The sequence below is a fragment of the Bufo bufo genome, chromosome 6 (assembly GCF_905171765.1).
Source record: "Bufo bufo chromosome 6, aBufBuf1.1, whole genome shotgun sequence".
Taxonomy (NCBI): domain Eukaryota; kingdom Metazoa; phylum Chordata; class Amphibia; order Anura; family Bufonidae; genus Bufo; species Bufo bufo.
This window is the reverse complement of record NC_053394.1, coordinates 435458560-435484844: the sequence shown is the minus strand read 5'-3', so window position 1 is coordinate 435484844 and position 26285 is coordinate 435458560. Positions and strand designations below refer to the sequence as shown.

Here is a 26285-nt window from a genome sequence, read left to right as displayed (position 1 = left end):
GATCTTAAATTGAATTAATCTATGAGCACTGGAAACTGACGCCCTTCTCACGTTCCTATAGATAGTGGGCCACTGCAAAGGACGGCAATTCAGCTCTTGCTCCCATTTAATTGGGCTGTTAAAAGGTGTTACAGTTGCCAGTGCCATTCGGAGTTTAGCATATAATCTAGATAATTTCACCCTCTCATCCTTCTGAGCGTCACAATAGTCAAAAAATATGTTCTCTCGTGGAAAAATACGGCCCTTATTCCTAGAGGCATCAAATATATGTTTCAAACGTGCATACATAAATAAATCTAATGATGAGGTACTAGTTAACCCAAATTCCGAAAGTGATTTAAAACGACCTAAGTAAAATAGGTGAGAGACCCTGTCGATACCATTACGTGACCAGTAACCAAAATCAGTAATTTTGAAAAACTCCTCCAGCCCCTCATTCCCCCACAGCGGGGTGAAAACAAATGGGCCGGGGACTTTGAGAAGCTCCTTCAGCCTATTCCATACCCTCTGTATTGAGAAAGGGATCAGCAAGGAATTCCTCCTTCCCATAAACCCTGTTTCCAAACATGCAAATATATTCTCTATTGGCTTATTAAAGACTTTATTCAAATACCGTGAAAGTAAACTCTCTTTCCAATTACAACACCGCTGAATCTGTGCACAAAAAAAAATAACCTTGAAAAAAAGGTAGTGACAACCCACCTTCTTTCTCCGATATCCATAAATATCTCTGCTTTATACGCACCCTCTTCCTGCCCCAAATTAGGTCATTAATTAAGGTCTCCAATCTATGAAAGAAGATGTCATCAATCCAGATAGGAGAAGCACACATCGGGAACAGAACCAAAGGCAAAATAATCATCCTGATCAGTGCGATTCGATCTATCCGTGCCAATATCAATTTGCGCCATGCGCCAACCTTGGTCCTAACTTTCTCCAAAACTGGGGCCAGATTAAGCTCATAAAACCTATTAATAGGGACCCCGATCTTAACCCCCAGGTAGTCTACGGTGTCGTTAGGAGCCAAAACGCGGACTCGGCTCCCTACAACCACGGCCTTCCGGTTCAGCGGGAGGAGCGATGACTTTGATCAGTTAATCATATAGCCCGACAATTTACCATAATATTCTATTAACTCTATTACATACGGGAGAACTTTCCACCCCTGGTCTCAAAACAAAATCACATCATCTGCATAAAGACTTATTTTATCGCTCACTCCCATGACCCCAAAGCCATCTATACAATTATCTAATCGAATCCGACAAGCCAGCGGCTCTATAAAAAGAGCGAAGAGGAGAGGAGACAGGGGACAACCCTGTCTCATCCCTCTCCGCATCATAACAGGAGAAGTACTAGCACCATTAATATTAATATAAGCAACCGGCTGTTCATATAGCATTTGAGTCATTTTCAAAAAAAATATCCCAAGGCCAAAATGAGACAATGTAGCCCACAAAAAAGACCACTCCATCCTGTCAAATGCCTTAGCAGCGTCTAATGACAGGACGGAGTGGTCCATACCGCCCCCAACAGACAAATTCAAATAGACCCTATATATACTCGTCTGTATTTGACGACCTGGAATAAAGCCGGTCTGGTCAGGGTGTACAAAACCCGCTATAACCCTTTTCAAGCGACTAGCCAGAATCTTGGCGAAAATCTTATAGTCCGTATTTAAGAGTGATATGGGTCTATATGACCCCACATCGCATGGGTCCTTATCCTTCTTCAAGACCAAAACAATCACTGCCTCTCTAAATGATGGTGGTAGAGAACCGAATGCGCAGGATTCATTAAAAACTTGAAGAAGGATCGGCAGGAGTGATTTAGCGTGGTACCTATAGATTTCAAAAGGGAGACCGTCTAAGCCGGGAGATGAACTGTACTTTAGGGATGGAAGAATCGCCTGAAGTTCCTCCAACAGAATAGGGGAATCCAACATCATTCTATCTTGGGTAGATAACTGGGGGAGCGCCAGTTGTTGAAGATATTGGTCCATGTCAGTACGAGTAACCGTAGACTCAGATTTATAAAGGATAGAATAATATTTCACAAATTCCTCTCTAATCTCCTCTACTGATCTCACTCCAGTTCCCTGTGAATTCCTGATTTCTTTTATACTGGTAACATCTCTCTGGTTCGCCACTAATCGAGCCAAAAACCTGCCCGTTTTACCGGACTCGCAAAAACGATTCTGGCCCTGGAATAGAAGCTTGTGTTGGGCTTTTTTATATAAAAGTGTCTTCAGCTGAGAATTAGCCTCGTTTAATTGGATGATAAATTGCTCCTTGTGACTGTCAATCAATGCGGCACGCAGACTCCTTATTGAGTCTGTCAGTTGTTTTTCCCTTTGTCTAAATCTATGGATTTTATTAAAATACAAACCCCTAATATGGGCCTTCAACGCGTCCCACACATAGTGAATGTGTGTTGAACCTACGTTGAAGCCCCAAAATTCCTGTATGTCCTGATCTAGTCGGGATTGCTCCCCTATCACCTCAAACCAATGCGGGTTCAATTTAAACGTTCTTCCTACGGATGGAGCCTCGACAAACACAATCAGAACTGGGGAGTGATCCGATATTCCGTGAGGTTCATACTTCATCCTCAGGACGCGACCGCACAGATCCTGACTTGCGAAGGCCAAGTCAATACGGGACATAGACCCGTATGACTGGCTAAAGCAGGAAAAGATTTTTTTATTGCCATAGAGGTGGCGCCAGATATCCACCAGCGCCAGCTCCTGGCACAAAGGAGTCAAAGGGGACCCACTGCGACCGCGCCCAGAAAGCGAAGAGAACCGGTCCAACTCAGGGTCCAGTACCGCATTAAAATCACCTGCCACCAATAAGGCACATTGTTTTTTGGTAGATATATATTGGGCTAAATAAGAAAAAACCGTTGCTTTAAATGGAGGGGGGACATAAATAAAAGCCAATATAACCTCCTGCCCTTTCCAGTACCCATGAAGAAATACGTATCGCCCTTCTTTATCAATGGTGCTATCTAACACTTGGAACTCCATCCCTCGATGAATGTATACACTAACACCTCTTGCATAAGAAGAATAACAAGCGTGGTACTCCAGAGAGGCCCATTTCCTTTTCAGTGTGTAAATCCTATCTTCTGTTGCATGGGTCTCTAGTAGTGCCACGACCGCAGGCAAATGACGGACCACCAGGTCAAAAACCACCGTCCTCTTGACCCTGTCTCCCAACCCTCTCACATTCCAACATAACACATTACAAGGCATATCTAATATATAAAAGTACCCCCAATCTCAGCGGAGAGGCACGCATGGCCACGAAGAAATAGAGAACGACAGCCAATCCCTCCCTTAAACCCACCCCCAAAAATCCCCCCTACATGGTTGACAGGGCATTTTACAATGCCCATCAACCTCTCTCCTTTCTCCAAACCTCCCCCCCGCCACCTCCCCCCATTAACCTCCCTCCTCATCACCTCTTCCCATTATTCGTAAACCCCTAGAATCCAACCATTGCGCCGCCTCTGCCTGTGTGGTGAAAAAGCAAACAGAATCATTGTGTACCACTCTTAATTTAGCAGGGTATAACATTGAGTACTTAATCTTGGCTGAGATCAATCTTTTTTTAACATCAAGAAAGGATCTCCTTTTATTTTGAGTCTCCCGGGAGAAATCAGGAAATATTAATATCAAGTTACTATCAAAGTATATTTCTGATACTTCTCTTTTGCGTCTAAGAACCCAATCCCGGTCCCTTGAACAAAGAAATTTTGCTAGCATTACCCTAGGAGGGGCGCCTGGAGGAGGTTTTTTTAAAAGGAATTCTGTGGGCCCTTTCCACACAAAAGGAAGATACATCGTAATCTGGTCCCAAACTTTCTACCAGCCACTTCTGAATAAATTTAGACGGGTTATCCTGTTCTACCCCTTCTGGGAAACCTACTAAACGCAAATTATATCTACGAGATCTATCTTCCAACTCTACCACTTTCCTTCTTAACCATATTCGATCTTCGTCTACTTCTTCCAGTCTGTTCTTTAATACCCCATTCTCTACACTGACAGATTGAACTGCAGTCTCCAGTTCCTTAACCTTTACTCTCAGCTTCGACATTTCGTCTCTTATTATAGTAACGTCCCCCTGTACTGCTGCAAGGGAAGAAGTCAACTCTGCAACCGAGGAACTAGTAGCATTTACCACTCCCAGTATATCCTGCAATTTATTATTAATACTCTCAAAGCCTTCACTATGAGAGGTATTAGTCTTTGATAAGCCCTGCTCTAACCGGTCCGTATTATCTGGAGCTGACTCAGCCTGCGGGGCGGATCTCTGTACCCCTCCTCTAGTTTTTGGCGGAGGTGACTTCAAAAATTTATCTAGTCTAGCCTGTGGGCTCCCCCCTGATCCACCTTTTGGGGAGGTCAGGCCACCCGATTTACGGTATTTTGGCGGCATTTTTATATAGGTCAATATATCAATATATCAATATATTACATCTACATACAGAGATCCCAGACAGCAACCTCTCATGTATATAGACGCAGAGCACCACCCCTCAATATTAGCTAAACCCTATGGAGAAAGGAGGCAGGTACTAGTTAGATACATACAACAAACAAAAAATATATAAATACATAAATAAACGCTGAGTCAGTATATATACTTCAAAAACCCGGGGCAAATACGAACTAACTGGTTAGTCCACCCAGATAACAGAATAGAATATAGATGCGAACAGTTAAATAGCACAGAAGTTCAGACTGCGGACACCCGAGTTTGGTTTTTCTTCTGCAAAAAACATTATCAAAGTGTCCCAGAAATTTCCCAGCTGGTAACTGAGGTTATCAGGAGGGCCAGACCATCCAAAAGGGGGAAAAAAAAAACAGGGTCCAGGACATGTAAGACGAAGAGGGTCTTTTATTGACCTTATATGGTCCTCTATACTTTACATAAAAGGGGGGGCAATTCACCTGAGGACAGAGCCTCAGACTCCGGCGGGCACCACAGCTGCCACGGATGATAGGCCCAGGGCTCACAAGGCACGCAGCTGACCACAAGCCAGTACCAATAATGGCACAACAGTTTGGGGGACACCACCCCACTACCGCCCTCCACCCGTTCCAGGAATCGGCAGATTCAAAGTCATAATGACACACCCAATTCACCTGCAGGGCAACTGGCGTCTGGCGCTGAACCCCCACTTCGCCCACCAGAGTCAGGATCCCAATTTATCTGGTATCTTACCAGCACCTTCACAGGCAGCCAGAGAGCATACGGCTGATCACAGCAAGGAGCAGGCTTCGCGGGACGAGTCGGACATAGTGGTGGTAGTGTCGGACGAACCAAAGCAGCAGGCAGTAGAAATCAGACCGCAGGGAACAAAAGGCAGCAAGTAGCGAGTGGCAGGGTGAAGCAAGCACCTGGATGTACCGGGTAGACTACCAGCTCCAGCGCCCAGCACCTGCAGCAGCGAAACACCATACAGCCGGTCACAGCAGACGTGCAGCAGCAGACATCAGGTAGGGGGTCAAAGCAGACGGCATTCGGAAGATCACCACAGGGTACAAGCTACCTCCCATCTAGGGCGTCTGGGCTCCGCTAGCCAGGCCTGGCCAGGGGGGCGGCATTCCTTAAGGTCCCGGGCCGCATCGAAAAGCTCGGCACAGCGCGGCGGTGAAGCGGTGAGGCGGGGAGAGAGAGGAGAGGGCAGCCAGAGGAGGAGCGCGGCACGCCTACGTCATGCCGCTCATAGCAACATTTAATAATAATCAGGTTCTTGATTGAACTCTTTTTGAGATGTTTATGTCCATCTCACGCGTCAATATCGTTTGAACAATTTTTCTTTTGATCCGTAATTTTTTTTTTTATATATATATATATATAAAGCATTTGCTTTATATACCCGACAGTGCGGATACTGGGTGAGTGCAGATACTGGGTGCGGATACCAGATGAGGATAGTGGGTGAGTGCAAGTACTGAGTGCAGATACCAAGTGAGTGTGAATATGGGGTCTCTAAAAACCTGGAAAACATATTCAATGGCCATTTACCTCCTTTCTCAATCTCCTCCTCTCCCTCCAGCTTCAGGAAGACGTCGTCCAGCGTTGTGATCGACACCCCGTAACTCATCACGTCCAGTCCCACATGTTGGTCCAAGTGAGAAAACAGAGCTGCACAAATCAGTCAGACATTAGCATTTTCCACATTTCCATTGTTTATAAATCCCACTTTCCCCTCTTACATGGCTGCAAGTTCTATTCTATGAATCAGCTAGCTCTGGATGAGCAGATCCCTTCCGTGTGAATAGTAGAGTGCAGCAGACCAAGGTCATGGGCACACCACTGACGGACTGTACCTGGGAATGAGTCCATCTTGTCGAAGGGCAGGGTGAATGTCAGGTCCTCCACGTTCTGGGTGGCGAGTTTGGCGCTGGAGACGTCTTGTTGGATAACAGAAGTGATGGCGTCTGGATTACAAGATGGAGACACCTGCATCCTGAGAGAGACCATACCGAGTGCAGGGGTGAAACATAACGAAAACCCTCAGCTCACCCTTCTGTCAGCTCAGAATGATAAGAGGTGAAATAAAGTCCAGTTTCCCTGAGGAATACTTTAGCCCCTCATTCCCATCTACTACAATGGTCCTCCATGCACATGGCGCCATCCCCTCTCGGCATCTCCTCCTACGTTTCTGGCTCTCAGTACGTTTCTGGCTCTTAGTCCACAGTCGGCTCGTCAGTGGGCACAGAGCACCGACCAGAGCTATATACCATGTGTTTTATCCTTCACAGTAAATGCTGCAAACAAATTCTGAAAGAAATGCCGTTTTTTTTGTTTATCTCATCTCTTAAAAAGAGAAGTAAAAAGTCACATGTACCCAAAATGGTGGCAGCAATTAAATAACTTTGAGCTGTCAATCAGTTAGTGTCTGATCTTACTGACCCCTCACTGCCTGACAGACGTCTCCTACGAACCTCAGGTGGTAGCCGATGCCCCAATTTCTTTTCAGAAACAAAGAGGATCCAACGCATTTCAGCCGCCCGTTGCTCAGGACCGCCTTGCGATCTGGAGACAGAAGCAGAAATTACCGTCAGGAGAGTCGCTGTGAGATTACAGTCAGGAGAGCCGCTGTGAGATTACAGTCAGGAGAGCCGCTGTGAGATTACAGTCAGGAGAGCCGCTGTGAGATTACAGTCAGGAGAGCCCCTGTGGGATTACAGTCAGGAGAGCCGCTGTGGGATTACAGTCAGGAGAGCCGCTGTGAGATTACAGTCAGGAGAGCCGCTGTGATATTACAGTCAGGAGAGCCGCTGTGAGATTACAGTCAGGAGAGCCGCTGTGAGATTACAGTCAGGAGAGCCGCTGTGAGATTACAGTCAGGAGAGCCGCTGTGGCATTACAGTCAGAAGAGCCGCTGTGAGATTACAGTCAGGAGAGCCGCTGTGAGATTAGTCAGAAGAGCCGCTGTGAGATTACAGTCAGGAGAGCCGCTGTGAGATTACAGTCAGGAGAGCCGCTGTGAGATTACAGTCAGGAGAGCCGCTGTGAGATTACAGTCAGGAGAGCCGCTGTGAGATTACAGTCAGGAGAGCCACTGTGAGATTACAGTCAGAAGAGCCGCTGTGAGATTACAGTCAGGAGAGCCGCTGTGGGATTACAGTCAGGAGAGCCGCTGTGAGATTACAGTCAGGAGAGCAGCTGTGAGATTACAGTCAGGAGAGCCGCTGTGAGATTACAGTCAGGAGAGCCGCTGTGAGATTACAGTCAGGAGAGCCGCTGTGAGATTACAGTCAGGAGGGCCGCTGTGAGATTACAGTCAGGAGAGCCGCTGTGAGATTACAGTCAGGAGAGCCGCTGTGGCATTACAGTCAGGAGAGCCGCTGTGATATTACAGTCAGGAGAGCCGCTGTGATATTACAGTCAGGAGAGCCGCTGTGAGATTACAGTCAGGAGAGCCGCTGTGAGATTACAGTCAGGAGAGCCGCTGTGAGATTACAGTCAGGAGAGCAGCTGTGAGATTACAGTCAGGAGAGCCGCTGTGAGATTACAGTCAGGAGAGCCGCTGTGAGATTACAGTCAGGAGAGCCGCTGTGAGATTACAGTCAGGAGAGCCGCTGTGAGATTACAGTCAGGAGAGCCGCTGTGGGATTACAGTCAGGAGAGCCGCTGTGGGATTACAGTCAGGAGAGCCGCTGTGGGATTACAGTCAGGAGAGCCGCTGTGAGATTACAGTCAGGAGAGCCGCTGTGAGATTACAGTCAGAAGAGCCGCTGTGGGATTACAGTCAGGAGAGCCGCTGTGAGATTACAGTCAGGAGGGCCGCTGTGAGATTACAGTCAGAAGAGCCGCTGTGAGATTACAGTTAGGAGAGCCGCTGTGAGATTACAGTCAGGAGAGCCGCTGTGAGATTACAGTCAGGAGAGCCACTGTGAGATTACAGTCAGAAGAGCCGCTGTGAGATTACAGTCAGGAGAGCCGCTGTGAGATTACAGTCAGGAGAGCAGCTGTGAGATTACAGTCAGGAGAGCCGCTGTGAGATTACAGTCAGGAGAGCCGCTGTGAGATTACAGTCAGGAGAGCCACTGTGAGATTACAGTCAGAAGAGCCGCTGTGAGATTACAGTCAGAAGGGGCCGCTGTGAGATTACAGTCAGGAGAGCCGCTGTGAGATTACAGTCAGGAGAGCCGCTGTGAGATTACAGTCAGGAGAGCCGCTGTGAGATTACAGTCAGGAGAGCCGCTGTGAGATTACAGTCAGGAGGGCCGCTGTGAGATTACTGTCAGGAGGGCCGCTGTGGGATTACAGTCAGGAGGGCCGCTGTGAGATTACAGTCAGGAGAGCCGCTGTGGGATTACAGTCAGGAGGGCCGCTGTGAGATTACAGTCAGGAGGGCCACTGTGGGATTACAGTCAGGAGAGCCGCTGTGAGATTACAGTCAGGAGAGCCGCTGTGAGATTACAGTCAGGAGAGCCGCTGTGAGATTACAGTCAGGAGGGCCGCTGTGGGATTACAGTCAGGAGAGCCGCTGTGGGATTACAGTCAGGAGAGCCGCTGTGATATTACAGTCAGGAGAGCCGCTGTGATATTACAGTCAGGAGAGCCACTGTGAGATTACAGTCAGGAGAGCCGCTGTGAGATTACAGTCAGGAGAGCCGCTGTGAGATTACAGTCAGGAGAGCCGCTGTGAGATTACAGTCAGGAGAGCCGCTGTGAGATTACAGTCAGGAGAGCCGCTGTGGGATTACAGTCAGGAGGGCCGCTGTGAGATTACAGTCAGGAGGGCCGCTGTGAGATTACAGTCAGGAGAGCCGCTGTGGGATTACAGTCAGGAGAGCCGCTGTGGGATTACAGTCAGGAGAGCCGCTGTGGGATTACAGTCAGGAGAGCCGCTGTGGGATTACAGTCAGGAGAGCCGCTGTGGGATTACAGTCAGGAGAGCCGCTGTGGCATGACAGTCAGGAGAGCCGCTGTGAGATTACAGTCAGGAGAGCCGCTGTGGGATTACAGTCAGGAGAGCCGCTGTGGCATGACAGTCAGGAGAGCCGCTGTGAGATTACAGTCAGGAGAGCCGCTGTGGGATTACAGTCAGGAGAGCCGCTGTGAGATTACAGTCAGGAGAGCCGCTGTGAGATTACAGTCAGGAGAGCCACTGTGAGATTACAGTCAGGAGAGCCGCTGTGAGATTACAGTCAGGAGGGCCGCTGTGAGATTACAGTCAGGAGAGCCGCTGTGATATTACTGTCAGGAGGGCCGCTGTGGGATTACAGTCAGGAGGGACGCTGTGAGATTACCATCAGGAGGGCCGCTGTGAGATTACAGTCAGGAGGGCCGCTGTGGGATTACAGTCAGGAGAGCCGCTGTGAGATTACAGTCAGGAGGGCCGCTGTGAGATTACAGTCAGGAGAGCCGCTGTGAGATTACAGTCAGGAGAGCCGCTGTGGGATTACAGTCAGGAGAGCCGCTGTGGGATTACAGTCAGGAGAGCCGCTGTGAGATTACAGTCAGGAGGACCCTGTGATATTACAGTCAGGAGAGCCGCTGTGATATTACAGTCAGGAGGGCCGCTGTGAGATTACAGTCAGGAGAGCCGCTGTGGGATTACAGTCAGGAGAGCCGCTGTGATATTACTGTCAGGAGAGCCGCTGTGAGATTACAGTCAGGAGAGTCGCTGTGAGATTACCGTCAGGAGAGCCGCTGTGAGATTACAGTCAGGAGGGCCGCTGTGAGATTACAGTCAGGAGAGCCGCTGTGAGATTACAGTCAGGAGAGCCGCTGTGGGATTACAGTCAGGAGGGCCGCTGTGAGATTACAGTCAGGAGAGCCGCTGTGGGATTACAGTCAGGAAAGCCGCTGTGGGATTACAGTCAGGAGGGCCGCTGTGAGATTACAGTCAGGAGGGCCGCTGTGAGATTACAGTCAGGAGAGCCGCTGTGAGATTACCGTCAGGAGAGCCGCTGTGAGATTACAGTTAGGAGAGCCGCTGTGGGATTACAGTCAGGAGGGCCGCTGTGAGATTACAGTCAGGAGAGCCGCTGTGAGATTACAGTCAGGAGAGCCGCTGTGGGATTACAGTCAGGAGAGCCGCTGCGAGATTACAGTCAGGAGAGTCGCTGTGAGATTACTGTCAGGAGAGCCGATGTGAGATTACAGTCAGGAGAGCCGCTGTGGGATTACAGTCAGGAGAGCCGCTGTTAGATTACAGTCAGGAGAGCCGCTGTGGGATTACAGTCAGGAGAGCCGCTGTGGGATTACAGTCAGGAGAGCCGCTGTGAGATTACTGTCAGGAGAGCCGCTGTGAGATTACAGTCAGGAGAGCCGCTGTGAGATTACAGTCAGGAGAGCCGCTGTGAGATTACAGTCAGGAGAGCCGCTGTGAGATTACAGTCAGGAGAGCCGCTGTGAGATTACAGTCAGGAGAGCCGCTGTGAGATTACAGTCAGGAGGGCCGCTGTTGGATTACAGTCAGGAGAGCCGCTGTGGGATTACCATCAGGAGGGCCCCTGTGAGATTACCATCAGGAGGGCCACTGTGAGATTACCATCAGGAGGGCCACTGTGAGATTACTGAGGAATCTGTGAAATTCTGTGAATTTGGGGCATTGAGAGTACATTTCCTGCCCACAATCTCTTACCAGCGAGGATGTCCGCCTCGTCCATGAACTGAGTACTGAAGAGAGTGACTCCGTCAGATTTTCGCTCCTTCAGTATGGCCCACACACGGTGCCTGGAGATCGGGTCGAGGCCAGCCGTGGGTTCATCTAGTAGAAGAACCTGGCGAGATATAAAGAAGCCGGGTGCCAGTGAGGGAGCAGCCACTAGTCTAGTGCTGTAGAGGGCACCGGTCTAGTGCTGTAGAGGGCGCCAGTCTAGTGCTGTAGAGGGCGCCAGTCCAGTGCTGTAGAGGGCGCCAGTGCAGTGCTGTAGAGGGCGCCAGTGCAGTGCTGTAGAGGGCGCCAGTGCAGTGCTGTAGAGGGCGCCAGTGCAGTGCTGTAGAGGGCGCCAGTCTAGTGCTGTAGAGGGCGCCAGTCTAGTGTTGTAGAGGGCGCCAGTCTAGTGCTGTAGAGGGCGCCAGTCTAGTGCTGTAGAGGGCGCCAGTCTAGTGCTGTAGAGGGCGCCAGTCTAGTGCTGTAGAGGGCGCCAGTCTAGTGCTGTAGAGGGCCCCAGTCTAGTGCTGTAGAGGGCACCAGTCTAGTGCTGTAGAGGGCGCCAGTCTAGTGCTGTAGAGGGCGCCAGTCTAGTGTTGTAGAGGGAGCCAGTCTAGTGTTGTAGAGGGAACCAGTCTAGTGTTGTAGAGGGAGCCAGTCTAGTGCTGTAGAGGGAACCAGTCTAGTGCTGTAGAGGGAACCAGTCTAGTACTGTAGAGGGCACCCTTCTAGGGGCCACTATGTCCTCCTCCAGCCGCCATATTCCTTGCCAGCTATAGATAATGTGTCAGACTGCCTTAGATGTACACTGGATGATGAGGATTGTAGTCTGCGCGGCCTTACCTCTGGATCTCCCAATAGGGCGATGGCGAGGGTCAGCTTCCGTCTCTGCCCGCCGCTGAGTTTATTGGCTAGCACATTCTGGAAGTGGCTCATGGCCAGGTCTGAGACAATCTTCTCCACCTATAAAGACAGGAAAGACGAGAAGCAGTTTTTTTTCTTCTTTTTTGCCGTATTTTATCGTGATTTTTTTCGTTGTGACAAATCTGCTGTGGTTTTTGCAAAATGGTGCAGTTTTTAGTGCAGTCAGTGAATGAAATTTCCATCCAGAGGCTGAAAGCTGTTCAGTATGTTTCAATATATTAGCGCAGACAATCCTCAATACACACAAAACCTGATACATTGTATCCACACTAACACATTGTAACGAACCCACCAGCAGGACTACAATGTAACAACTGTTGCAACTTTCAGCTAAATTTTGTGCTCCAGTTCTTCACTATATTCTCAGCTGCTCTCGTGGAATCCACGCTGATAGCTCTTACCTACACTGATACATTGTAACAAGCCCTTCACCCGCAGTAAGATCCTTGCAAAAGTTAAAAGTTTATCTCCTGTTATGAGAAAAGTTTTTCCGAAATGAATACAAGAAACTTTGTAATATATATTATTAAAGAATTATGCTTCCTCCTGGTCTTCTCTGGCTGCTTTGCTCTTCTGTCCCTGTACTCAGCCTCTTCTCACACACAAAGGTCTATGGAGAGAGAAGGAAGGCTGCTGCTGGAAGTGATTTATTACTCTGAACAGTGCTGGAGCCTAATCTTACAAGATATAGTCAAAAGTGTAGCAGAGCTAAGAAACTGCAGTCTGTGTGTCTCTCATCCTTCAGCCCCTCCTCTCTCCATAGATGTCAATGGTAAAAGCAGGGAAGAGCAAAGCAGCCCGATAAATGCAGATAGAAGCCTTTTTCTTTATCAAGATATATTACAAAGTTTCTTATATTCACGTGTACTGTTCATTAATGGAAAATCATTTTATAACAGGAGCTATGCTTTATGGTCCTGGCAGTGAAGATCCTTGGTGACTAAGAAAGTACACTACAATCTGACCCCCAGACACAGGCTGTACATTACACGTGTCACATCTACCTCAGAGGCCACGTCTCGGGCAGCGATCCCCTTTATCCTGCAGAACAGCTTCAGATTTTCCCTGACGGTCAGCTGGTCGAACTTGATGTCAAACTGCGGGCAGAAGCCGATTCTCTTCTGTATCTCCTCCAGGTGCTGAATGTCTGAGAGCGGATGGTTGCAGATGGAGGCCGAGCCTGAGGAATGGCAGAGGAGATGTATTCAAGCAGGGAGGTCACTATACTGGAACGTCCACACACGGAGGACACGCAGCAGATTTTCTGGAATAGCAGCGGTAGAAATCTGCAGCTAGAAACTGACCTGTAGTCCACAGCGGGTCAATTTATGCCACAGATTTCACTCTTTGCAATGCAAACCCACAGCAATTAGGCCACGAGTTTTTTGTAAAGTATTTTCTACTCCGCACCGCGTGGACACACCCTTTAAGAGCAAAACCCCCAGTATAACACACAGGTAACGGAATGAGGCGGATGAGTGGGCAGTATGATGGCTCGGTGGTTAGGACAACCGCTACATGTTCTCCCCAAGTTCTCGTGGGTCACTACCTGATACTCCACTTTCTTCCCACATTTCAGAAATGAAAACTTAAAGGGGTTTCCAGAGATTTTTTTTTTAAAAAGGCCATAGAGTAGGAACCTGTATAAAACAAATAAAAAACCGTACTCTCCCAAAAAACGTCCCACTGCTCAAGTGCCCATGGGTCCTACAGCGATCACAGGCCATGCATCATTATACACATGACCGCTGAGGCCAGTCAGTGATTGGCTGCAGCAGTCACATGAATGATGAGCAAGATGTGACTGCTGCAGGACCTAAGCAGTGGGACATTTAAAGGGCAAGTACAGTCTTTTTTATACAGGTTCCTGCTCTGCAGACATCTCCCAGAACTCCTTTCATTTTCGGAAACCTATCGGGCAGGTAGGTGGTGACTACAGTTGACGGCTGTAGATGTAGAGAATCCTTTCCAGGAAGCTTCTCACTGCTCTCACCGCTGGTCGAGGTGCTCATCCCACTCAGGATATTCAGTAATGTTGTCTTCCCGGCGCCGCTGTGACCCAGGAGTGCTGTGATTTGTCCCTCGTAAATATCCAAATCCAGACCTGGGGATGAATCCAGACAAGTATCCGGTAAATTCCTGTTAACCCCCTATGTGTAAAGGCGGGCGTTCTGGAGCGTCGCCGGTTTATTGGAAGTTTGTGGCGCTATAATACTCTATATATGATTTCATGTAGGACTATTTGGTGCAGACAATGATAGCACAATACTTATCTGGATTGGAGGTTTCCTGCGCCTCGTACCTCTTAAAGCTTCAGTCTTTTTGTCTTTGCCACTGTAGATTTTCTTAACTTTATTAATCCTGCAGGAGGTGACAAGCAGACATCAGCAGTGTTCTGATTACAGAGCCCTGTGTACGGTGCATCCATAGGGACAGTAATGGCCCACATTTTACCGGGAAATACCTGATGGCCTCTCTTCCTTGTAACTCAACTGGGACCTTCTCTATGTAATCTCCGATGCCCGCCGTTGTTCCTCTGACTTCCGGGTCCAATGGAACTGGGGTCTTTTTCCCTCTTGACCAGTAAGAGGATCGCAGGAAGAAGAGCGCCTCGTGCCTCATGCCGTGCCTATCTGTTACACACACAATGGCCTCAGACCGGGGGCAGTGACATTTTACTAAAGGCCCCTGTAAATCACCCGATAACGGAAAGCTCTGCACTTGTCTGACAGACTTCAGAGCCTTCAATTTCTCACCATTTTAAAGAACTCCCGCTCAGCACTCCAGCTGTTGTGGAACTACAATTCCCAGCATGCTCCATTCATTTCTATGGGAGTTCTGAGAAGAGAAGAGCAAGTATGCATGCTGGGAGTTGTAGTTTCACAATAGCGGTAGTGGCGGAAGTTGCCTACCCCTGGCCTAGAGAATGTATGAAAGCAAGAACCGGGGGCCTAACTTTCAAAATTCTTAGTTTTACTTTTTTTTTTCTACCGATCCTGAGTTACATTATGTCTTATTTCAGGGGCGTAGCTAAAGGCTCATGGGCCCTGGTGCAAGAGTTAGGCTTGGGCCCCCCTTCCTTCAGTGCTTTGTGTGTCTTCTTATGCAGCACAAGGGTCTTTGGGCCCCCTCAAGCTCCTGGGCCCGGTAGCGACTGCTACCTCTTCACCCCCTATAGCTACGCCCCTGCTTATTCTCCACTCACATCCAGAGCTGCATTCTGAATGCTCCCGGTTTCCTGTTACTGTACCGTAGATACGGCGCCATTAGTATCACTGTTACCTGCTAAGATCTTGTCAAAATACAAGGTGAGGAGGATGTACAGGACGCAGTCCAGCAGCAGGGTGATGTAGCTGGTCAGCAGGTGGGAGGATTCTCCGGTGATGTCCGAGAAGAAGACGCCCTCAAAGTCAGTCTCCATGTGTATGCTCTGGAACCAGACAGAAGCCATGTCTGCCGGGGTTTTACAGCCATGAATGAGGCAATATTCACATTTTTGTGTTCTTATTGGTGGATATTTGTACCACAGCAGCAGGACCACAGCAAGGGCCACCTTCAGCACAATATATACAGCTGTGGTTGTGCCTGGTACGGCAGCTTGCTTTCCATCAGGTATATAATGAAGGTGACAGCGTGCTGGCACTTACCTGTGTGATCCCAACAGAGAAGGCAAATGGTGCAAAAACACACAGGACGACCTCTAGGAAGACGGGCAGGACGTTCACCAGCGGCAGCGTGCTCAGGCTGGAAAGGAACAGTGTGATAAAGAACCCAGAGATGGCGACGAGCCGAGGCTTCCGGAGCAGAGCGCACAGCATGAACGTGAAGCAAATCTGCAAGAAGATGAGGAGGGAATAAGGGGCTCAGAAATATATATACACACGTACAGCAGATGGAGAGAGGTATCGGGCCCCTTGGGACGCATTTAAGTTTGAATGACATTCGAAAAGGCGCAGATCCCCCCCATTGCACGTCACATTGCCTCAACCCACAAAAATGACTTGAATTCAGTTCATTTTCAGGGGATGAAGTAGTGAGGCGATCTGTGAGAGGTGGTGATTATGACAAAAGAGTAGTACAGGAGGAAGCACAATGGACCTTCAGACTACGGACAGTGCGTCCCAAGGGGCTCAATGAATTTATTTCTTTTGCCTGCTTTATCTGATATGGTCATAATAGACCCGCTGTGAAGGGTGCGCTTTATAGATGGATATCTGGGAGTGCCCCTGTGTAGTTACCTATAATCCATCAATTCGAATGAACATCCACTTGTCTAGGGTTTATTAATCTGAACATGCCCTTCCTCATATCTACAACCTCTGACAACCCTCCCACTGCCGTCTGGGTTGTTGGTGTAGAGGTGTCAGTGTAATATAACATCATTGATTTCATGTATAGTCACTAGAGATGTCCCGAATAGTTCCCGGCGAACATAGCCTGTTCGCGTTCGCCGCGGCGGGCGAACATATGCGATGTTCGGTCCGCCCCCTATACATCATCATTGAGTAAACTATGACCCTGTACCTCACAGTCAGCAGACACATTCCAGCCAATCAGCAGCAGACCCTCCCTCCCAGACCCTCCCACCTCCCGGACAGCATCCATTTTAGATTCATTCGGAATCTGCATTCTCAGTAAGAGGATGGACAGTGCTGCTGCTGCTGCTGATTCAGTAGGGAAAGCGTTAGCTAGGGCCGTGTTCTGTGTCCACAGACTCGTCTGCTGTAAGGACAGCAGTCTGCTTTTTTTATTTTTCTATATACAGTATATACATATATTGCAGTTGCCTGCCCGTGTGTGAGAGGCTGCAGGCTCAGTCACAGACAGCACTGTGTGCACACCATTCATACAGGGGGTGACAAAAAATACCTCGCAGATAAAAAAAAGTTCATTTATTATTTCTCTGTGATATAATCGCAGTTGCAAGCCAGTGTGTGTCAGGCCCACACAGACTGTACTGTGCCCACTGCCCACCACTTATATAGGGTGGCACAGTGCCTTGCACGCATAGTACCACTTATCTAAAAAAAAAGACAGGCAGAGGCAGGCCACCCCGCAGTCCGCCCTGAACGCACAGGTGGATCAGTGGCTGACCCCGCACCAACTGGAGATCGGCAAAGTGGTGTGTGACAATGGAAGCAATTTGTTGGCGGCATTGAATTTGGGCAAGTTGTCACATGTGTTGAATCTCATCGTACAACGCTTTGGGCCAGATTTATCATTAGCTCAGAATAATGGAGTGAAAAAGTCCCAAAAAAGTCCCAAACGCTAAAACTGTGCACAAATTTGCGACTTTTTTCTGCTCTGCACTATGCTCGCCAGTTTTCTGAAAGTGGGCGTGTTTTCTTATGTAAATGAATCTCTAGATAGATTTACTATTGGGACTATTTAAAAAAGTCGCAAAAAAGTCCCAATTTCACTCCAGAGACTTTTTAATAGAACAAGACTTTTTCATAAAAACGTGCGACTTTTTCGTAAAGATGTGCGACTTTTTCGTAAAGATGTGCGACTTTTGTAAAGCCGCTTACTGACGGATAAACTGCTACCGTCAAACCACATTTATTACAGTCTTAAAGGGCCAATCATAAATCTGACTTGGCTAAAACTGACTTTAGCCATATGTGAAAGTGGAGTGAGCTGTCAGAGGAATGATAAATCTGGCCCTTTGTGTCTAAGTACCCAGGCTTACAGGACGTCCTCAAGCAGGCCAGGAAGGTGTGTGGCCATTTCAGGCGTTCCTACACGGCCATGGCGCACTTTTCAGATATCCAGCGGGGAAACAACATGCCAGGGAGGCGCTTGATTTGCGACAGCCCGACACGTAGGAATTCAACACTCCTAATGTTCGACCGCCTGCTCCAACAAGAAAAAGCCGTCAACGAGTATTTGTATGACCGGGGTACTAGGACAGCCTCTGCGGAGCTGGGTATTTTTTTGCCACGTTACTGGACGCTCATGCGCAATGCCTGTAGGCTCATGCGTCCTTTTTTTTACCATCTCCCCGTTTGAAAAATCTATTCAATAAATGGACCCCAGATTGGGGACGTAACAGGGATTAAACTGATGAGAAGAGAGAACTACAGAAAATACCACTCATATCCGGTGTGACAGTAAATTGCACGGCGCAGACGCAGTGACCGTGGATTCAAACAAAGGGGAGGGAGCCAGCGTTTTTTTAACCATCTCCTCGTTCGAAAAATCAATTCAATTCACCTTTCGGGGACCCTTGGTGTTGTACGTGGCTGGGTGGAGGAAGAAACCTTCAATGACATCAACGGGACATGGCTAGCTTGGTATCCAACCTTGTGCAAATGGGGAGTTTGCGGTTGTTTGCGGTGCATTAAAAGGGGAGTCTGGTCTGTCAATGTCTGCGAAGCGGGCGTAACCCTTACACTACCTGATCGATACAACATCATACCTGATCGCATACACACACTGGATGTTTTAAACCACATTGTTCAAAAAATTTTAGGATTGTTAGGTGATTTATGCCCTTTATGGATTAAAATCCAACTCTGCGTCAACAATGTAATTTTCCATGGGAGTTTTGCCATGGACCCCCCTCCAGCATGCCACAGTCCAGGTGTTAGTCCCCTTGAAACAACTTTTCCATCACTACTGTGGCTAGAAAGAGTCCCTGTGGGTTTTAAAATTCGCCTGCCTATTGAAGTCAATGGTGGTTCACCCGTTTGCGAACATTTGCAAAAATTTGCATTCGCCGTTCCCGAACGGAAAATTTTATGTTCGCGACATCTCTAATAGTCACATCTTGTGTATTCAGTATTTGATGCCTACCTGCTGCGTTATTAATCGCTGATGTATTCCTCTTTATCTTCAGTGTTTTGACACTTGTTTTGGTCCGTCCCTGGAGTGGGCGGCTGACAGAGGGGCGGTGGTTTGCCATAGCAACCGCATGTCTAGCCCCTTGTTTGGCCACCTGGGGGATGATCTCCGCCTATGATGGGAGTGGCCTAAGTGACTTAATAAGCTGTTCCCGGCGCCCGTCTCACGGCCATCCTAGCGCCGACGTTGCCGCCTCCACATGTGAGGGGGCAGCGCTGTTTGTCTGTTCCTCAGTTGTCTGTCTAAGCCCTTAGCTCCTGATGATTTACCCTAAAGAAATGCGTTGAGCATACAATGGGCGGTATATAGGCATATACAGACTGTAGCTGCTAGGTATAGGGCGCTGTGCCGTCCCGGGCACTGAATTATCTGTGGGAGGGTGACATTACTAGGGGAGTTAATAGGAGGATTTGGGGGCTACTTAGAGGCTGTGCAGTGTGAGCGTGTAATAAGGCTCTCATTGAACACTGTATACAGCATTTCTGCCCACTCCTCTCCCTGCAAATAGTGGTGCCCCCTCTGTGCTCGGTGGTGTCCCCTCCTCTGTGCTCGGTGGTGTCCCCTCTGTGCTCGGTGGTGTCCCCTCTGTGCTCGGTGGTGCCCCCTCTGTGCTCGGTGGTGTCCCCTCCTCTGTGCTCGGTGGTGTCCCCTCCTCTGTGCTCGGTGGTGTCCCCTCTGTGCTCGGTGGTGTCCCCTCTGTGCTCGGTGGTGTCCCCTCTGTGCTCGGTGGTGTCCCCTCTGTGCTCGGTGGTGTCCCCTCTGTGCTCGGTGGTGTCCCCTCTGTGCTCGGTGGTGCCCCCTCTGTGCTCGGTGGTGCCCCCTCTGTGCTCGGTGGTGCCCCCTCTGTGCTCGGTGGTGTCCCCTCTGTGCTCGGTGGTGTCCCCTCTGTGCTCGGTGGTGTCCCCTCTGTGCTCGGTGGTGTCCCCTCTGTGCTCGGTGGTGTCCCCTCTGTGCTCGGTGGTGTCCCCTCTGTGCTCGGTGGTGTCCCCTCTGTGCTCGGTGGTGTCCCCTCTGTGCTCGGTGGTGTCCCCTCTGTGCTCGGTGGTGCCCCCTCTGTGCTCGGTGGTGTCCCCTCGTGCCCCCTCTGTGCTCGGTGGTGCCCCCTCTGTGCTCGGTGGTGTCCCCTCGTGCCCCCTCTGTGCTCGGTGGTGCCCCCTCTGTGCTCGGTGGTGTCCCCTCTGTGCTCGGTGGTGTCCCCTCTGTGCTCGGTGGTGTCTCCTCTGTGCTCGGTGGTGCCCCCTCTGTGCTCGGTGGTGTCCCCTCTGTGCTCGGTGGTGTCCCCTCTGTGCTCGGTGGTGCCCCCTCTGTGCTCGGTGGTGCCCCCTCTGTGCTCGGTGGTGTCCCCTCTGTGCTCGGTGGTGTCCCCTCTGTGCTCGGTGGTGTCCCCTCTGTGCTCGGTGGTGTCCCCTCTGTGCTCGGTGGTGTCCCCTCTGTGCTCGGTGGTGCCCCCTCTGTGCTCGGTGGTGCCCCCTCTGTGCTCGGTGGTGTCCCCTCTGTGCTCGGTGGTGTCCCCTCTGTGCTCGGTGGTGTCCCCTCTGTGCTCGGTGGTGTCCCCTCTGTGCTCGGTTTTTCTTTCTTTATTTGTGGAAGCAGCACATCACTAAATTGGTGGATGCTCCACAATTGATAGGGGTTTATCACCTTGCAAGCTTATTTCTGGTACAGATATCTCCTGTATGTACCCCGTAGTAAGTGATAGGGGTGGGAGTACTTTCTGACCAGAATTAGTGCCAATTTTTGCATATAGCTACACAAGGGTTAACCCCTATTGTGAACATTAGTTTGCATAGGAATTCACTCTCGTTCCAATTTTTTAAGGTGTATTAATAAAGTTCAACTTTTTATTATATACACATACACAAACGTTCTGTTGTTCAGTGATAAGTGCATGTACATATACACACAGGTATACATACTGCACAGGTACACATACAGACACACACATACAGGTACACACAGGTACAGCTACAAATATTGTACAGGTACACATACTGTACAGGTACACATGCACACAGATACACATACTGTACATATACACATACTGTACAGGTACACACACACAGGTACAGATACACACACAGTTCTGCACACCGGGCCAGCAGGACTGGAGTCTGGATGAAGATGGGTCAGCCAACCTACCATTGATATCCCATAGAGGAAGAAGAGCAGCAGGATGACCCCATAGGAACTTTCCACGAACACAAAGGTGGTTGTGACAAGAGCCATCAGATTGGCAATGATCAGGACATAAAGAGCGTAGAGCAGCCCCCATGACAACCTGCAAAACGGAGAGAAGATGACGTGAGGCAATGGATATATGTGTAGAAAGATATGTCAGGACAATCCTCTCCTGAAACCCTCAGTGCTGCTGGGAGGGCCCTGCTTCTACCACTATGTAACTCTCAGCCTGTGACCTCCATTAGATCTGCAGACTCCTCTCCTGAAATCCTCTGTGCTGCTGGGAGGGCCCTGCTTCTACCACTATGTAACACTCAGCCTGTGACCTCCACAAGATCAGCACAGTCCTCTCCTAAAATACTCTGTGCTGCTGGGAGGACCCTGCTCCTTCCACTATGTAACTCTCATCCTGTGACCTCCACAAGATCAGCACACTCCTCTCCTGAAATCCTCTGTGCTGCTGGGAGGTGATACCACTCACCAGAAGGCCAGGTCTCTGAGCCCCATCATCCTCATGATCTCTCTCTGCTCCTTCCTCTCCTTGGCGATGTAGATTGTCAGCAGGTAGGAGAGCGAGGTGTAACACATGCACATGACCAGGATGAAGAACCCTAGGTGTAGAATGGTCCTGGAGATGACATTGGTAGAGGCCATCTTCACAGCCTCCGTGGAGGCCATACTGTCCCAGACCGAGTGATTAGTGGCCACCTGCAAGGAAACGTTTGGGGAGTTATATTTGCAAAACCCTTCCTTATGTTGCTGCATATACAACATGACCTATAGCGGGTACGATGCGTAGATGAGCGCAGTTATGATGCTACATAAAAAATATTCCACATCTTATGGATGTCTGGGACTGGATATATTGTAACAAACCCTCAGCTGTGAGGCGTTAGGAGGCCTGTAAAGGTTTTCAGACCTTCATATCACACATTTATTGCCAGCAGCTCCTAATTTACCTCGATGATTGCAGCGTCGATGGCGGCCTGCAGCGTCAGGAATCCGCTTCTCATGTATAAGGTTGGGGTGCAACTATCCGCGTCATAGCATGTACCTGAGGAGAGGCATTGTAAGGACAGATAGGACAGAGCGGGGGAGGGGGGCACAACAGTGACAAATATCAGCAGCCCTAAATCTAAGGCCTCATGCACAAGACCGGTCCGCATTCATGTCAATGGGGACGCAAAAGATGCGGACAGCACTCCGTGTGCTGTCCGCATCCGTTGCTCCGTTCCGTGGTCCGCATCCATTTTGCGGACAAAAATAGGCATTTCTACAATGGGCCGCCTGTTCCGCTCTGCAAATTGCGGAAGGCACACGGGCGGCTTCCGTGTTTTGCGGAACGCAAAAAACGGAACGGTCGTGTGCATGAGGCCTTAGGGTGTATACACATGGTGCAGCTGTGCCACAGAACTGCATTTTTCGTGCTTGACCTGTAAAATGCATTCCTCGCTGAGTTCATACACAGAGACCGTGGGTACAGCTGCTGCCACTAGGGGGTGACAATAAGCAAAACATGTTTTAGCCCCTCCTACCAATTATACCGCTCCAGCAGGCACGGCGCTAATCAGCTTGTACGCAGTCAGTCGGAGCAGAAAACAGAAGGTAGACAGGAGGCCCATTGATGGGTCCGACCTTTAAGCTCACAGGACACAGCAAGGAAAAGCTGAAAATGACTAAAATCAGGAAAAAAACTGGGTGGGAGCTGTTTCCGCCAATGAAATGGATTTTACAGGTAAGTCATTAAAAAATCCTATTTTCTCGCTCTCATTGGCGGACACAGAGATCGTGGCATGTCCAAAAGCAATCCTGTTAAACGAGAAAAAACCCATAGTAGCTGGAGCAGAGGATGGGAGTGGTAGTGGCCGTGACTTTAGGATGAGTCACAGTGGTCTCCCTCAAGCCGTTGCTCCATAGGGCTGGAGCAGTAAATGCAGGACGCAACTTTTCTTCCCTAAGGGCACTCCCTCTAGTTGGGGCTCCTACTTGATGGTAGTTTGTGGTGCCCTTGATGTTGGTTGTAGCATGGGTGCCTGGCAGGGGGTATGATAATGCAATGGCCAGCGTGTAAAGATGTAGGAGTCAGTAAACCAGGCCAGCTATATCTTTCTTTACTTGATTTCAAAATAGGAGTTGTAGAACATCCAACGACACAGTGCACATTCTCCCCAGATGTCTGTGCATGAGTTAGTCAATGTTTGAAGCAAAGGCCCTCTAGTACACTCTCTTGCTAAAGTCTCTCTCACTAGAATCTCTGGCTGGCGACTGTGTTTCATCAATAATGCCTGTAATTTGTAAGGTGATGTGCAGATCAGAAGATACAACTGGCTAAGTTGTTACAGAGGTGTGTAGGGTGTCTTAACTTGTTGCCCCTCCACAGCATCAGGGTCTGGAAAGCTTTATGAAGGTTACCGTGCTGACTGACCATTCACCTGGCCATGTCATGTTTTTATCGCTCTCTTTCTGTAGCAGAAGCAAAGGATCCCACAGAGATTTCATAATCTCTGGATTCTTGAAGCTGGAGGCCTGAGGAGAGGAGGACATATTGTCTGCCCCTACTCCCTTTAAGCTGTTCCCTCAGACTATAGAAATCTCTGGAACTAGGGGTGGAGTCCTAAGCTTCCTAAGAGGACTGGGCCAGGATCATTAACCCTGGCTGTTCCTACACCATGCATAGATATTCTGAGTACACATTACATTGCATAGAATCACAGTACATTACCAAACACATATCCCCGCACTAGGGTACTGCAATCGCACAACCAGTCATCTAAGGCATGGCTGGCCAACCAAGAAAAACATGGAAGGATAACAGAGTATGCATGAGCAGGGTATGGGGAGAAGTGCAGAGAGTGGCAGAAGACCATCCTGAACCACGCAATGCTACTAGCCCTGGAATCTGCATAAGAACAAGAGAATAGAGCCAGATATGCGGAAGGAGGCTTAATCGAGTCACAAAAGTCTGGAGTACATCCAGTAGGAGGAAACCAGATGAATAATAGCAGGAAGAACAGTCAACTCAGGCATCTGTCCAATGGAAGATGACGCAAAAGAGGCCACCATGAAGAAAGGGCTGTAGGGAGATCTCAAATAGAGAATTAAGATGACTATGGAAGAAAGCCCAGGCAGAGGTTCCCAGGAGTTGCAAACTGACTACAAGAAGAGCCACATGGACAAGCCCATGGAGAATAAACACCGCATACCAGAGAGGAGCGCCAAGATCTGACCCCTGCTGAAGACAAAAACCTGAAGGAACAGGAGGAAGGAATCATTCCATGCATAAGCCGAGGAGAGACCTAGGCCTAGCGGCACAAGGGATTTCAGGTCTACCGCAAGGTTGTGATAGTTCTCTTGGAGAACCCATGCGAACTCAGGCTTATGGGCCCAACAGGAGAATTAGAAACCAGGATGGAAGGCCTTTTCTGGGGGACAAATGTCCTTTTGTGTTCCCTTGAAAGAGGGGGAAAGGGAGAAGACAGAAGAATTAAGATAACCAGGGGAGATGAGTAGAAGCCTGGACAGAGAGGCGGCTGTGGATAGTGAGGTGAGAAGAAGCCGGGACAGAGGGGGCAGCTGTGGATGTAGTGAGGGGAGTAGAAGCCTGGACAGAGGAGCGGCTGTGGATGTAGTGAGGTGAGTAGTAGCCTGGACAGAGGAGCGGCTGTGGATGTAGTGAGGGGAGTAGAAGCCTGGAGAGAGGGGCGGCTGTGGAAGTAGTGAGGTATGTAGTAGCCTGGACAGAGGGGCGGCTGTGGATGTAGTGAGGGGAGTAGAAGCCTGGACAGAGGGGCGGCTGTGGATGTAGTGAGGGGAGTAGAAGCCTGGACAGAGGGGCGGCTGTGGATGTAGTGAGGTATGTAGTAGCCTGGACAGAGGGGCGGCTGTGGATGTAGTGAGGGGAATAGAAGCCTGGACAGAGAGGTGGCTGTGGATGTAGTGAGGGGAGTAGAAGCCTGGACAGAGGGGGCAGCTGTGGATGTAGTGAGGTGAATAGTAGCCTGGACAGAGGGGCGGCTGTGGATGTAGTGAGGTGAATAGTAGCCTGGACAGAGGGGCGGCTGTGGATGTAGTGAGGTGAGTAGTAGCCTGGACAGAGGGGCAGCTGTGGATGTAGTGAGGGGAATAGAAGCCTGGACAGAGAGGCGGCTGTGGATGTAATGAGGGGAGTAGAAGCCTGGACAGAGGGGGCAGCTGTGGATGTAGTGAGGTGAATAGTAGCCTGGACAGAGGGGCGGCTGTGGATGTAGTGAGGTGAATAGTAGCCTGGACAGAGGGGCGGCTGTGGATGTAGTGAGGTGAGTAGTAGCCTGGACAGAGGGGCAGCTGTGGATGTAGTGAGGGGAATAGAAGCCTGGACAGAGAGGCGGCTGTGGATGTAATGAGGGGAGTAGAAGCCTGGACAGAGGGGGCAGCTGTGGATGTAGTGAGGTGAATAGTAGCCTGGACAGAGGGGCGGCTGTGGAAGTAGTAAGGTATGTAGTAGCCTGGACAGAGGGGCGGCTGTGGATGTAGTGAGGGGAGTAGAAGCCTGGACAGAGGGGCAGCTGTGGATCTAGTGAGGGGAGTAGAAGCCTGGACAGAGGGGCAGCTGTGGATCTAGTGAGGGGAGTAGAAGCCTGGACAGAGGAGCGGCTGAGGATAAAGTAAGGTAAGTAGAAGACTGGACAGAGGGGCAAGTTTTGCCCTTTCTGTGCCCCTTCACAGTAGTTATGGCCTCATTGCGCCCCTCCCCCTCACAGTAGTTATGTCCTTACTGTGCACCCCCACAGTAGAGATACCCCCTGTGCCCCCTTCAGAGTAGTTATGCACTCATTGTGCCCCCCCCTCACAGTACTTTTACCATCTCTGTGGATGTAGTGAGGTAAGTAGAAACCTGGACAGAGGGAAGACTGTGTATATAGTGAGGTAAGTAGAAGCCTGGACAGAGGGGAGGCTGTGGATATAGTGAAGTGAGTAAAAGCCTGGAGAGAGAGGCGGCTGCGGATATAGTTAAGTAAGTAAAAGGCTGGACCAGTGGCGTGTCTAAGGTGTTTGGCACCTGGGGAGGGTCCTTTCTCTGGCAATGCCCCCCCCCCCATACTTTAAAACATTGCACCCCCTCACAGTTCTTATGCCTTCATTTTTCCTCCTCACAGTAGTTATGCCCAAATTGTGCCCTCTCACAGTAGTTATGCCCCCATTGTGCCCTCCATCACAGTAGTGACGCC

The 26285-nt window shown here is 49.6% G+C and overlaps 1 protein-coding gene across 2 annotated transcripts in view; it reads right to left on the bottom strand.

The window, feature by feature from the left end:
• LOC121004805 (ABC-type organic anion transporter ABCA8-like) overlaps positions 1-26285 on the bottom strand; it is a 525268-nt gene that overhangs the window by 99269 nt on the left and 399714 nt on the right. For both annotated transcript variants that reach the window (XM_040437168.1, XM_040437167.1), the window contains exons 5-18: positions 22038-22132; positions 21560-21786; positions 21040-21178; positions 15705-15890; positions 15340-15487; positions 14522-14690; positions 14360-14418; positions 14051-14161; positions 13062-13237; positions 11977-12096; positions 11122-11260; positions 6965-7055; positions 6347-6486; positions 6042-6161 (exon numbers count right to left, since the gene is read on the bottom strand). In XM_040437168.1, the coding sequence (XP_040293102.1) occupies positions 6042-6161; positions 6347-6486; positions 6965-7055; positions 11122-11260; positions 11977-12096; positions 13062-13237; positions 14051-14161; positions 14360-14418; positions 14522-14690; positions 15340-15487; positions 15705-15890; positions 21040-21178; positions 21560-21786; positions 22038-22132 (1920 nt within the window). The remainder of the gene's footprint in view (positions 1-6041; positions 6162-6346; positions 6487-6964; positions 7056-11121; positions 11261-11976; positions 12097-13061; positions 13238-14050; positions 14162-14359; positions 14419-14521; positions 14691-15339; positions 15488-15704; positions 15891-21039; positions 21179-21559; positions 21787-22037; positions 22133-26285) is intronic.